At 46.1% G+C, this 14,889-nt stretch overlaps 1 protein-coding gene across 2 annotated transcripts in view; it reads left to right on the plus strand.

Annotated features, from left to right (window-relative positions):
• The window catches only part of OPLAH (5-oxoprolinase, ATP-hydrolysing), a 270,496-nt gene that overhangs the window by 71,842 nt on the left and 183,765 nt on the right, over nucleotides 1-14,889 (plus strand). For both annotated transcript variants that reach the window (XM_078686543.1, XM_078686544.1), the window contains exon 2: nucleotides 11,451-11,634. In XM_078686543.1, coding sequence (XP_078542669.1) covers nucleotides 11,467-11,634 — 168 coding nt within the window. In that variant the 5' untranslated portion in view covers nucleotides 11,451-11,466. The remainder of the gene's footprint in view (nucleotides 1-11,450; nucleotides 11,635-14,889) is intronic.

Raw genomic sequence — 14,889 nt, forward strand, 5'->3', positions numbered from 1 at the left:
GGATAAATCCTGCTCCAGCCACACCCCCAAGCTCTTAATCTCCTGTTTTGGGGTAGGTGGCGCTCCCAGACAGCTAGGCCAGCTACTAGGGGACAGGGAGGGAGGGGAGTTCCCCAGCATCATCAGTTCGGTTTTTGAACCGTTAAGTTTAAGTGCTGAGTTGCACATCCAGGTGAAGACCCTGGCTAAACATGTGTGCAGCAAGTCGGGTTGGTTCGCCGGCTGGGGGAGCCCAACCACCAACTGGGTATCATCCGCATAGCTAATGATCTTGATACCCAGTGGCAGTACCACACTCTCCAGTGGGGCCATATAGATATTAAATAGTGTGGGGCTCAGCGATGAGCCCTGTGGCACACCACACTGGAGGGGAACCGATGTTGACTTCTCGTGGCCTTCCCAAACCTCAAACGTCCGATCTTCTAAGAAGGACGCGAGCCATTTCAGGGCTAACCCGGAGACCCCCACCCCCGACAGCCGCTGGAGTAACACCTGATGGTCTACGGCAGATATTTTTTGGTAACATTCATCATTGGCTATTTGACCATGGATCGATTGTGTCTGTTCAGGAAGAGTTTCAGCCGGGTCTCTTTCTTTACATTTCTTCTGGACCGTCATGTGTCGATGATTATTTTGAATCAAAGTTTATTTTTGTTTTGTTATATTGGAGACAATGTCAGTTTTTGTAATTGTGTCGGCGGGTGGACATCTCCCAAGGTTGTTGGTTGAACCTTACCCGTCCTTGGGCTCTTTGCTGGCCTCTTCCTAAAAAAGGAACCTGCTGTTGTTGGTCCGATCCCCTTCTATTTGTGTTTCTCTGTAATTTCCCCTTCACTACTACTCGCCGACGAGGAAGTGTCCGAAATTGTTGTAAAATTATTAGAAGATCTACCTTGGAGCTCCTGTAGATGTTTTCATGACTCCGGTCTAGAGTAGAAATCTGACTGTAAATATGGATATACTTTTTCAAGATTGAAGTTCTTTTTGTCTTTACAAATTGGTTTCCTTTTTGGTTGTTCGTGTAGTCCTTAAATTCTGCTATTTCTTTTGCGACTTTTTCAAGGAGAGCTTTTGAGTCTGTTATCGGTTGGTTTGTTGAAATTGCAATTTCAAGACTCTCTATCTCCTCAAGCTGTTGTTTTGATATTCTCTGTGCGGTTTCCACTGTTAAGACCATACGATCTCTGCTACATTTAGTTTCTATATAGCTGTATCCTTTCTTGTACAATGGATCTTCAGTAAAGATTACTGGTACGTTTTTAATTTGGAGGCCTCCTGGTATTGTTCCGGCTCTAAGATGTTGTAGTAAAAAGTGTCCGTGTAGGTCTGTCTTTATTTGTTTTTTCTTTAGTCTCAAGCAGGACTAGCTTGTCTCCCATATTCCTGAGCACTAGTTTTCATTCTCTTACATTGATGGCCATTATTTCTTATACAATAATATGATAGCTGGGCAATGTTTTCAGTTGCACATCATATCATTGTATCCCACTGTAGAGGGCTATAACTGTTTTTAAAAGCCCTAGTCATGTATAGACAGGGATAGGGCTTTTAACAACTGGATTACCCAAGGTAGAATGTGAGATAATGCTATTAGAACATTCCACCCAGTAATGGTAGAATATTCTAAACCGAGAAGAAGCAGAAAAGTACGTTTTCGAATGTTGAAGCAGTAGGTCTGTGAGAGAAATTGGGTAGTTGGCTGAGGGGGTGTGAGCCCTTTTCAATTTTTGTCAGGGTGAACCTCCAATAGTCACTAAAATGACTTTGCTTAACCCTCTGGTAGCTTGGCACAAAAGCTGCAAAGCTTAACATAAAGGCAATGTTTAAAGTATTTATGCAGCATACAAACAGCAATAACGTTAAAACACAACACAATAAAAATCCCACACCAATTTAGAAAAACAGAGTAAAATGTAACACATTATTTTACACCAATGAATCAAAAATCCAACCAGTAGAATCTGTGATATGCAATTTCAAGTTTTTAAGATAAATATACTGCCTAAAACCACAAAGCGGCAACTGTGGTTACCTGATCACGCTGGACTGGGACAAAGTCACAATTTCAGGCCGACCATGATGGAGAGTGCGCCTGGTGTCAATCTAGTGGTACTGGGTTCAAGAAGCAGTCCAATTTTCCTTCCTCAGTCTGCAGCGAAGTCCCTCCTGTAGAAGGGCATCAGAACAGTCCCTCTTCTGAGTCCTCCACAGGTCCAGAAGTGATTTGAAGACTGAGTCTGAGGGGCCTACTTTTAAAACTGGAAAAAGCTTCTGGAGTCCACCCCCAATGTGTTTAGAATTGCATTGCTTCCTGTCCTGGTCCTATTCTGTCTATAGTCACAATAGGGTAGTGTGAAGTTCTTTGTGTGTTTGCTGGTCAGTGTCTTTGAAGTGCAAGTGTGACAGATGACAGCTCCGCCCCCTCATTAATTCAGGATGGACCAACCTGACAACTCTCAGGCCCTCTATTGTGATACCGTCTGGGAGGAATACACGAAGGCCAACCGCCATCTACCCTAAACTCCAAATGGGGGATTTAATAGGAAACTGGTGCTGATTGGAAAGTCGCACACTATCTAGTCTAGCATGGTCTCTCAACCGCTGTGTTTTCAAAGGGGGAAGATTCACCCTATTTTCCCAGATTCTATCACAGGATTGCAAAAATAATCATACAGTCTTAAGCACCAGAATTATTAAAAGATGGTACAATGTATAGTCATCAACAACAGTTTTATTTTGATGGTTTTATTTTTGCCCACCTGGCCCCTTCTTATGTTTTTTTTAAATTGGCCTCTTTTTGAGCCTCGGGCATCAAATGGTTAGTACAACAAAATGGCAACAGTGAAAAGTTTCATTTTCAGAATTGTGACTTAAAACCTGACTTTACCATCAAAGAGGGGTTTAAACTATAATTCATCAGAGTGTAAACATGCCAGTTCTACTTGTTCCCAATCAAAAGTTATCACTTAGTAAGTGTAATAAGTTAACCCAATGTTATCCGATGGGAGAGGTAGGCTTCACAACAGTGAAAAACCCATTTGGGGGGTTTTCACTGCTGGGACCTGTAAAACTAAAAAGTACATGTCCACCTTTTTAGAATGCTACACCGTGTTTAGGGCCTATCCTAGGGGTGATTTGTATGTATTAAAAAGGAAGAGTTGGGCCTGGCAAATGGTTTGTTTTGCCTGGTCTAAATGGCAGTTTAAACTGCAGACATAGGCTGCAATTGCAGGCCTAAGATATGTTTTCAAAGGCTACTACTTAAGTGGGTGGCACAATAAGTGCTGCAGGCCCACTAGTAGCATTTAATTTACAGGCCTTGGGTACATGTAGTACAATTTTGGTAGGGGCTTACAAGCAATTTTAATAAAGCAATTGAGGATAAACCAATGTTGCCATGTTTAACGGAGCGAGCACAAGCACATTAACACTGAGTAGGAGAGGTCAAGTGTGCAGAGTCCTAAAAGCCAACAAAAACGGGTTCAGAAAATAGGAAGGTAAAGACAAATAATTTGGGGGACTGCCACCCAAGAGTGTCACGTCTAATAGTCTGTAACAGCCATTCTTGGCCCTGAGCCACTTCAGTGTGTTCAATTGAGCTCTCAGCATCCCAAGGTTCTAATATTCAATCAACATTTGTTGACACAACGTGTCTGATGCAGGTCTGTGAAATGGGCGCCATTCACTGAATGAGCATAATTGTCACTGCAGCACATTGTGTCATAAGGACATTATTCCTCCAGTGGCTGAGACATTAGTTACAGGTGACCCCGCTGATACTTCTAGGCCCAGTGTGCTTTTAAAGGTCCATCATGGAGTGAGCTGTGCACACAGCATGCCTGAGGTGTGTTTGTAAGCCGGGGGGTGTAGATTGTCCCCTTCCAGGCCTGCTAGTGCCATGACGTCGGTGTACCCGTGTGAGTTTGTGACATCATAAACACTGTTCCTATGTAACAGGCTCCTATGTGCTGCTCCGATTAGGAATGTCCAAAGTAGACCCAGGAGGCGGTGCCAGATTTATAGGATATGCACGTGAGGAAAATGAGCGCAAAAGTAGCCTATGTGGAGCACATTTTTGTAGTCGGTTATCCTAAAAGTATGTCCTGGATCCTGCATAGCTGGACTTGCAGTCGCCACTGCTCCTTAAGACTGAGCTACGACTCGTGTCACGTTATTCCAAACCGCCAAAAAGACAATTTACCTGATAAACATATGCTGTGATGACTTTCCTATACGTCACGCTCGATGCAAACAAGACTGTTCCACTGCAGGATTGTAATCTCTGAGATGTCCTGTTTCTTGCTCGTGCACCTACATCCTCTCATGGTTCTATTTTCTGCAAGCTTTCATATACCTAACGCTGTTTGCATCCTGTGCACGAAGCGCGTGTGCACCTTTGCACAGGGAGAACACTGCACCACATAAACTAAGTAAAGAGTCCGCTAACCTTCTCGGAGGGCGGTCAAGCCACAGGGGCTCGGAGGACGGCACCATTCAATCTACCGGGGTGCGTCAACCTGGTGAGCTGGCAGATGTGCTTTAATATGGGCTTCTACAGCGGGCCATCAGGGCAGCGTGTATGACAACAATTACTCATACCAGCCATGTCTAGTAGGCGAGCAACGGCGTGGGCAATGAGTGGATGTATTGGAATATTCTAGAGTCTTATTATAGATTATAATACATTACATCAAACAACCGCGGTGCTTGTACAGCGCATCCTCAAATATTTAAACGTGCTCTCATATGTGACAATAAAGAACAAGCATTTGCAATTTGTGAGAGTTAGAGTTATTGGGATTATTAATGACAATGTTTTTAGGTCTCTACTATTCTATCCCGCAGGGATAAATAGGCGAGTATATAGTAGGCGAAATAAATTCTTGACCAAGCGCGGATTATGTGCAGTTCATGTGATGCACTCGTGTGAGACGCGCGTGCACGTCAAACCCATCAGCCTCGCACCAGACTTCAACGGAATGCCTCCCAAGCTGCTCCCCCGCCATCAGCCTTCAAAGCAATGCCAGTCGTGCGAGACGCACGTGCACATTAAACACCGTCTGCCTCGTAGCAGACTTCAGAGGAATCCGTCTCACAACGGCCCCTGCCCCTCCCCTACCCCACTACAGAGCACATCTCACGGCCGTGTTTTCACTTTCACGGCCGCGAGGCCATGTCTCTTTCATGGCCAATGCTTGGTTTTTTTTTTCTTCTCCAGCATCCCTGCCAGGCTCTTTCTCCCCTGCTCCGGATTCTTCAGCTTGAAGTGAAATGTTATTACCATCTCTGACACCCCATATGCTCGTTCCCTCCCACTCGCTCGCTCCGCCGTGTCTCTTTCATGGCCAATACTTGTTTTTTTCTTCTCCAGCATCCCTCCCATGCTCTTTCTCCCCTGCTCCGGATTCTTCAGCTTGAAGTGAAATGTTATTAACATCTCTGACACCCCATATGCTCGTTCTGTAGCAGGGTTTCTGTTCTCCCACAGAACTGTGCACAGAGGATTGGAACCTCAGCGAATTAGGGTGACCCAAAACTCACCTTAGTACCCAACAAACCCCTTACCGAGCTAGCTACAGTGTCTCATTGGTCATAACCAACTCCCAATGTTTAGACAAACCAGAACATGAACTTACAAACCTCAGGTTACGTGGAACACATGAGCACTCTTTCGTTATACAATCATTGCAAACCAGAACATGGAGTAAAGAAGAACACGTGAGCATTTGAAATGTTTATTTACTAATGCCGTCTTCTCAGGCGCAGTATCTTAGATAATACAAGTAAACATATTATCAGAAACAAGGTTACAAGCATAGTTACTAGTCCATAGAAAGCGAACGGTGACAGCATGTTACCATGCTGTAAATTAATAAGGGTTAACAACACTTATTTCTCACCCTCCCTAACTCGCATATTATATTAATAGCTAAGAAGGTCTCTTTGGGTTGAATTAGGGCGGGCCCATACCTCAGGATCCTAGAATGAAGGGATCACATCAGCATACACCAGCTCTCTCTGCATGCGAACAGCATCAAGTGTCTTTTTGTGCCTCAAACAAAGCAATATATAAAACCCGCCTCAAACTCAAAGTTGGCAGAAGCTGCACTTATGTTACGTCTATGAAGGCGCGAAGATCAGACCTCATAACAATTCTGTATCGTGTTGTTCCTGAAGCTTCAGCACTCTCTGTACAGACATAGTTTATTAAGCAAAGCTGATATCAGAGTAATAACATATTATTCTCATGTAAACCACAACGAACTACTAGGTTGAAAGCTAAATCAACAATTAAGTGTCGTGTGCAGAAGCAGCAAAAGGAAAAATGGCGTTTAAACATTTAATGAGCCTATGCTAACTTAACACATTATAAAGATATACAGTAGCTATATGACAGTTCCCTCCCTCCCACTCGCTCGCTCGCTCCCCTGCTGCCCCGCCCCCCACCAACCCCTCTGACTTGAAAGGAAGCCTCGCACACCACCATGCTCGTTCCCTCCCACTCGCTCGATCCCCTGCTCCCCCGCCCCCCACCCGACTTGTTAATGAAATTATTGCTGCACAGATCATGTTACTTTTTAAATAAATATTGCAAAGCCTATATGCGGCGAACAGTAAAGCCAATATTAATGCATACAAGTGAAGCCTGTCATGCACGACGATGTGCACATCAAGAGGGGGCGTTGCTGCTTCCTCCTTTTCCCTATGCCCTAAAGAGGAATGCAGCATGTATTAAGGCAATAGTAGGAAAGCTCTGCTACTTCGTGCTGCAGAATTAATAAATAAAACCGTGTGTTTACTCTTTCCCAGCCTCCCCCTCTGCCCCTCCCGCTCACTCAGGCTTCAGTGGAGCTACTACATTCCTGCACGTAGCCTGATTCTTTTTTTTCTTCTCCAGCATCCCTCCCAGGCTCTTTCTCCCCTGCTCCGGATTCTTCAGCTTGAAGTGAAATGTTATTACCATCTCTGACACCCCATATGCTCGTTCCCTCCCACTCGCTCTCTCCCCTGCTCCCTCACCTCCAACCCCCATCCGACTTGAAAGGAAGCCTCGCACACCACCATGCTCGTTCCCTCCCACTCGCTCGCTCCCCTGCTCCCCCCACCAGACTTGTTAATGAAATTATTGCTGCACAGATCATGTTACTTTAAAAAAATAAATAAACAGAACAGTGTCCCCAACCCTAAAAAATATCCTTCTCCCTGTGTCTCCTAACATGTTGCTCTCAAAGCATTGCATCTCGCGCCTAGGACCGTGAGATCTCCGCCACTGGAATGTGTGTTTGCTTTGACCTTGTGAACACGACCCTCCCCCAAGCTCAGATGTGTTCAGGGGCTGCACAGAAGTTAGCACGAGTCCATGTTTTGCACAGGGCCGTGTGCGAGCGTTGCTCAATGACGCTTCGGCTGTCCTGCGGTCGATCAATCAATCAATCAATCAAAGACATTTATAGAGCGCACTACTTACCCGGAGGGTCTCAAGGCGCTTGGGGGGGGGGGGGTGCTGCTACTGCTCGAACAGCCAGGTCTTGAGCTTCTTCCTGAAGGAGAGGTGGTCTTGGGTCAGGCGCAGGTCGGACGGGAGGGAGTTCCAGGTCTTGGCGGCCAGGTAGGAGAAGAACCTTCCTCCTGTTGTCGCTCTTCGGATGCGGCGGACGGCGGCGAGGGCGTGGTTGGTCGATCGGAGGTGGCGTTTGGGAGCGTAGAAGTTGAGGCGGTTGTTGAGGTAGCTCGGGCCTTGGTCGTGTAGGGCTTTGTGTGCGTGGGTGAGGAGACGGAAGGTGATTCTCTTGTTGACGGGGAGCCAGTGCAGGTCTCTTAGATGTCCGGAGATGTGGCTGCGACGGGGGATGTCGAGGATGAGTCTGGCTGAGGCGTTCTGGATCCGCTGGAGTCTCTTCTGGAGCTTGGTGGTGGTTCCGGCGTAGAGGGCGTTGCCGTAGTCCAGTCGGCTGGTAACGAGGGCCTGGGTGACCGTCTTCCTGGTCTCAGTGGGGATCCACCGGAAGATCTTCCGTAGAATGCGCAGGATGTGAAAACAGGATGCGGAGACGGCGTTGACTTGGCTTCCAGCTGTAGCGTCCCTGCTCGCTGCAGAGCATGTAAACAAACCACGGGGTTGCTGCTGCCGGGCCAGCCTCCTCCCTGTAAACAACCACCATACGGGAGGTGTGGGCAGGGCGGGTAGCGAGCGGGCAATAAACTAAAAGTGAAAGAAACTGCTACACAAGCAGCATTTTTGGAATACATGCATGCGCTCACGACTAACATGTTGTTCTTCATCAGTTTATCCTATGCATTAGGCTTCCCCTGGCTCACCCATGTTGATAGTCCACAAAACATGAGTGAACTAGTTTCTGCTGACACATCTTTTGTGTGTGTGTGTTTTATTTAAATTGATTACTGGTGGTTTCAGTTGTTCTTATAATGAAACACTTGTACGCCCATTGTCTGGCATGCTGGCTGTGCAGAATTGCTCACACGTAAACCACGTGGTCCAAAGTTTCTTGCACCACATTATGCAACTAGGGAAACCTATTTGGTAACTGTTAAGTGTAGACGCTTTTTGTGTGGTGCACCCGTGATAGACAACATGCCTTTTAAACAAGCACAAGCTTTGCCAGTTTTGGCTTACTTCCCGACACCGGCCATGATTCCTTGGACGTGTTAGGAGCTCCAACTCCAACTTCACCCTCCAACTCCACCCTCCAACTCCAACTCCACCCTCCAACTCCACCCTCCAATTCCACCCTCCAACTCCACCCTCCAACTCCACCCTCCAACTCCAACTTCACCCTCCAATTCCAACTCCAATTACCAACTCGAACTCCACCCTCCAACTCCACCCTCCAACTCCAACTCCACCCCTCCAACTCCAACCTCCAACTTCACCCTCAACCTCCAACTCCACCCTCCAACTCCAATGCCACTCTCCAACTCCACCCTCCAACTCAAACTCCAGCCTCCAACTCCACCCTCCAACTCCAGCCTCCAACTCCACCCTCCAACTCCAACTCCACCCTCCAACTCCACCCTCCAACTCCACCCTCCAACTCCACCCTCCAACTCCAACTCCAACTCCACCCTCCAACTCCAACTCCAACTCCACCCTCCAACTCCACCCTCCAACTCCATCCTCCAACTCCACCCTCCAACTCCAACTCCACCCCTCCAACTCCACCCTCCAACTCCACCCTCACCCTCCAACTCCAACTCCACCCTCCAACTCCAATGCCACTCTCCAACTCCACCCTCCAACTCAAACTCCACCCTCCAACTCCAGCCTCCAACTCCAACCTCCAACTCTAACTCCAACTCCACCCTCCAACTCCAACTCCACCCTCCAACTCCAACTCCACCCCTCCAACTCCACCCTCCAACTCCAATGCCACTCTCCAACTCCACCCTCCAACTCAAACTCCACCCTCCAACTCCACCCTCCAACTCCACCTTCACCCTCCAACTCCACCCTCCACCCTCCAACTCCACCCTCCAACTCCACCCGCCAACTCCACCCTCCAACTCCACCCTCCAACTCCAGCCTCCAACTCCAGCCTCCAACTCCACCCTCCAACTCCACCCTCCAACTCCACCCTCCAACCCCACCCTCCAACTCCATCCTCCAACTCCACCACATCACTCGGGGACACCATCACATCACTCGGGGACACCATCACATCACTCGGGGAAACCACCACATCACTCAGCCCAACCACATCATCACTCAGCACCACAACAGCACTGTCTTTGCTTGCTACCAACAAGCATTACCATAGCCAATGGGACTTTCATTAGGAAAGTGTAAGCTTTTGGCTTTGTGACTAACAATGCTATTAATTTATATATTTTCAAAGCCAACACATATTAAAAAAATGTGTCATTTACAATACCAATAGCTCACACTTTCCTAATGCGAGACCTATTGCATTGCAAATGCTTGTTTACCTAAGTGTTTTGGATTGGAGTGGATGTATGTGGTGTGTAATGGAATTATGTGGATTGGAGTTATTAGTTGTGAAATTGTATTTGGTGGAATTGTGTTGTATGGAGGTGATCTGTGTAGTGGAATTATGTGGCATGGTGTGCAGTGGGAATATGTGAATAGTTATGTGGTATTGAGTGTAGTGAAATTATATGGAGTTTGATTGTGTGTTATTCACTGTTGGCACTTCTTCTTTATCACGTATATTGTGCGGTTTACAATCCAGATGTCCCCAGTACCATAGGTCCTGATGAGACCCCACATCCTAGAGAAGTTCGAAACGCCGTCGACACTGTTTTGAAAGCGAACCACTGTTGTAGCACTTATTTTTGTGTAAAGTTGCTGTAGATATTCTGAGAAAATATAAACATGATCGTTTTTCAGTAAAAAAACTACGTGAAACCTTGTAAATACTGCCACTCCTTGTCACTAAACTGTTATGTTCATGCCTCACTTGGGACACTTATTCACAACCTTGTTTTTCTTCTTTTTTGCTTTAAATTGTTGAAATATATTGTGTAAATAATACAAACATATGTGTATAAACGAAATCATTAGTGTGTCTGGTCCCTCTTTCTATGACATCAATATAATCCTTTAAATCGCGACTGCGCACAAATAGAATTATACATAGTTGTATACTATCCCACAGGAACCACTGTTTTCCTACTAAGAGGCGGCAGAACTCTCCCATTGCACGGTGTACTACCTTCCATGGCAATGGAACGATTATCAGCGACCAGCCGGTTAGGGTTACCAGGAGCTGGCGGCCATCTTTTCTTAATGATCAACATTCCTACTGAGCAGCAGTGATGAGAGGGAACGAACCACCCAGGTGCTGGTCTTCAAAGCGCTGTGGAGTGCCAAAAATGCCATCACATGATTGCATTCTTTTTGTTTTGGACAGACAGCTTACACTGTGTCTCATGTTTCATTGAATTTTATTCGTAAAATTGTCACATTGTCCCCATTTTTGGGAGCAGCCTTAAATCTATTGTACATAGATATCTTCATGTACCTGTGCTGTAAAAATACATGCATTTTGCAAGGAACTACTTTTCCCTGATTGTATTTTCTTGTGTTGCTGTTGATTAGTTCTTCTTTTGACCATTAATTCATTTTGGTCTTGTATGTAATTGATCACCGACAGGATTTTTGTTGTTTATACTAACTGTTACCCAGAATCCTGAGGGTTCCTGGTTCACCCCATTAGAAAGTAATGTACCACAGAATTGTACTCAGACCTCACTGATCATATGCTTGAATAAATGTGCAGTCACCCTGTCCTTGATAGCTCTTGCAGACCTGGCAGATGTAACTTATGCTGTGTATTGATTGACAGCATTCTGAGATACAGCATATCGTTGAGATGCTGGTGGGCGGCCTAGCCCAGATCGTTCATCCTCTCACACTGCATGTGACATGTGCCATTTGCCTTCGCTCAGCATCTCTGCTTACTCTCCTCCAGGTTCTAGGTTCTGAAGATGGCCGATCCAGGAAAGTTCCAGTTCGCCATTGACCGCGGCGGCACTTTTACAGACGTGTTTTCCAGGTGTCCTGGGGGTAAAGTGCGAGTAATGAAGCTGTTGTCGGAGGATCCTGCCAATTACAGAGATGCCCCCACAGAGGGAATCCGGCGCATCCTGGAGGAGGTGTGTGTCTTCAAAGGGCATACTTATTTAGCATTTTCGATTTCAGTAAATGTAGTTTTGAGTGTGCATTTCATGGTCCTGCAGCCTTGTGTGTACTTGCGCTGTAGGTTGCATATGTGTGAATGAATGAACAGGCATTTATAAAGCGCAAGGCTACTCAGCAGAGTGTCTGGCACTAACAGGTAACTCTCCCCTCTCACCCAAAACACACTCATTGCAGAATAGCCTTGTTTTTAATTGCTTCCTTGACATAGACAATTCCACAGTAGCTCTGAGGGCCACAGGAAGTTGGCTCCAAGTTTGGGCTCTCAGAAACATGAAAGACCTGCCTCCAGTTCTGACCCGGCAGATCCTAAGTATGGTAGCCAGTTGGCTGAATGAAGACCTCAAAGTTCAGAGGGGGTGTCATGAAGTATTCTTTTCCTGTTGTAGCTGGCACCATTGCCATTTAGGGCGTAATGTGTCAGGACCAGAGCCTTGAACTTGATCCTCTTGCTCAGTGGCAACTAGTGCTGAGCCCTGAGATGCAGGGACATATGAGTCCTGGGGTTCAGATTAAGGACTAATCTTGCTGCTGCATTTTGAACCACCTGCAGGTAGCTCAAGAGATGCTCAGGCAAACCCAAATATAATACACTTCATGACTTCATTCCTCCCGGTGCTGGTGTTAAGACAATACGTTGTATGATTGGTGCTTGTATGTAGGTAGATCTGTACCTCCAACACACACAAAACTGTGGTTCCCCCACCCACTGACTTTCTCAGGATACAGTACACATCACTAGATTGTTGACTGTTTGTTATACCCTACTCCCGTACCCTGAGACAGCTTTTACCCGGGGCCTTCATTGGCATAAAACAGCCGCTAATTTAAGCTATAAGGGGTCCAGAGGTTGATGCCCCCTTTCAATCAGCACCTGTCGTGGAACCACTAAATACCACGGATGTCTTCTAAATTTAAGAGATAACCACAAAATGCCTGGGGTAGCCACATGTATGTCATGAACACCACATGCGGATGTATGTCGTTACAACGCATGCTATTACAACGCATGCCTTTACGATGCAAGTTTTACAACGCAAGTCGTTACAACGACTTGCGTTGGGGGGGGCGCTGGATAGTGAATAGTTTAATTTACTATTCCAACTCCAGTCCCCGTGGATGGTAGGGAAGGTGTTGGATAGTAAATTAAAACTATTCCCTATCCTAGAGCGCCCCACAGCGCAAGTCGTTGTAATGACTTGCGTTGTAATGGTTGCGTCGTAATGGTAGTGCGTTGTAACAGTTGCGTTGTAAAGGATGTTTCCCCCACATGCCAGTGATGTCCACCAAGATTTAGGAATAGCAAACACAACAGGTTTGGCTATAAAACAGGGAAGGAGTATTGTATTCCAGGGTAGGGATCATTTATTTATTTATTTTTATTTTGAAAGTTTTATATAGCGCGGACAAGATCCTTGCAGATATCAGAGCGCTTTACAAAGAGAAGTACATGAGGGAGCATAGTCAAACAGATAAATCAATAGGTCAAATAGTACAAATAGGTGGCTACAAAGCCAAACATGTGTACAAAATAGTACAAATAGGTGGCTACAAAGCCAAACATGTGAGTAATAAGACAGTTAATACAAATAAACAAATGGGTCAAACATGTAGTATAGATCGGTGCAGAGTACTAACAGTGTTCAAGATAGTAGTTCAGGTGTATTTAGCCATGAGGATAGCTTTTACTTCATTTTTAAAGAGTGTGGTGGAAGAGATAAGCCTGGTCTCGGGCGGGAGAGAGTTCCAGATCCTAGGCGCCATTCCTGAGAAGGAGCGCTTATATGTTTTTTCCTTCCGGAATCTTCGAGGTTTCAACAGAAGATTGTTTGTGCCTCTAGTGTTTCTAGCTCCTCCAGAGATTGTCAGTTTCTGAGCGAGGTATCCGGGTGAGTTTAGATGTAACGCCTTGTGTGTCATGCAGGCGATTTTCAGATGTATTCTAGCTTCAAAAGGCAGCCAGTTCAGGGATTTCAAGTCAGGGGTAATATGGGAGTGTTTTTTTGACCCAGTGATGAGTCTCGCTGCAGCGTTTAGAGAAGCTCTTAGGGGTGCGGTTGTAGTTAGGGGGAGTCCACAGAGGGCGATGCTGCCGTATTCAATTCGAGGGATGACTAGTGCTTGTACTGCGGTTTGGAAGTCTTTGTCTGGCAGGTAGGGTTTAAGTTTCCTCAGAGTATTGATCTGGAAGTTTGCTCCCTTTGTTGCCTTGCTGATATGTTGCTGCATGTTCAGATTGGTGTCGAGTGTTATGCCTAGAGATTTTGCTGAGTCCACGATGGTGGGTTGGACACTGAGTGCGGTTAGGTGTTTAAGCCAAATTTGAGTGGTGGAGACCTTCACTGGAGGTGAGATCAGAAGGAACTCTGTTTTCAGGGCATTGAGTTTGAGATGATTGTCGGCAAGCCAGGATTGGGTGCATCTGATCGTTGAGTTCAGGAGCAAGATGTCTTTGGGGGACTGTAATTTGAGATAAAGTTGGGTGTCATCTGCGTACATGTGAAAGTGTACATTGGATGCTTGTAGCAAGGTGGTGAGGGGTTCCATGACTAGGTTGAACAGAGTTGGGGATAGAGAGGATCCTTGGGGGACACCTAGCGTTACGGGTATTGGCGAGGACATCAGGTTGTTGCTTTTGAATTTCTGCGACCTGTTGTGAAGAAAGGAGGTGAACCACTTGAGAACAGTTCCAGATAAACCCATTCTTGTGTTTAGAAGCTCTAGTAAGTTCTCATGTTTAACGGTGTCGAATGCTGAAGAGAGATCAAGGAGGATGAGGAGGCAGGTGTCGTTTTGGTCTAGCATTTGAAGTGCGTCGTCAATTATGTGAGTCATAGCAGTTTCTGTACTGTGTCCTGCTCGGAAGTCTGACTGCTGAGGGTTGAGGAGATCAAATTGTTCAATGTGTTTAGTCAATTGTAGTTGTGCGCATTTTTCCAGCAGTTTGGCGAGAGTGGGAATATTGGTAATGGGACGGTAATTGTTGAGATCAGAGGGGTCGGCTGTAGGTTTCTTTAGTAGAGGTGTGACCTGACCAACTTTGAGGGAGTCAGGTATGCTTCCTTGTTGGAGAGAACTGTTGATAATTTTAGTCCAGAGAGGGATAAGCCAAGGGGTAAAGTCTTTTACTGCGGTAGCAGGAAGGGGGTCCGTGAGATGATTGGATGGTTTCAGGGTGCTGAGCAGTTTGCCAATTTCTTCTTCTGAGTATG

Source organism: Lissotriton helveticus, chromosome 4_1, assembly GCF_964261635.1.
Source record: "Lissotriton helveticus chromosome 4_1, aLisHel1.1, whole genome shotgun sequence".
Classification (NCBI taxonomy): domain Eukaryota; kingdom Metazoa; phylum Chordata; class Amphibia; order Caudata; family Salamandridae; genus Lissotriton; species Lissotriton helveticus.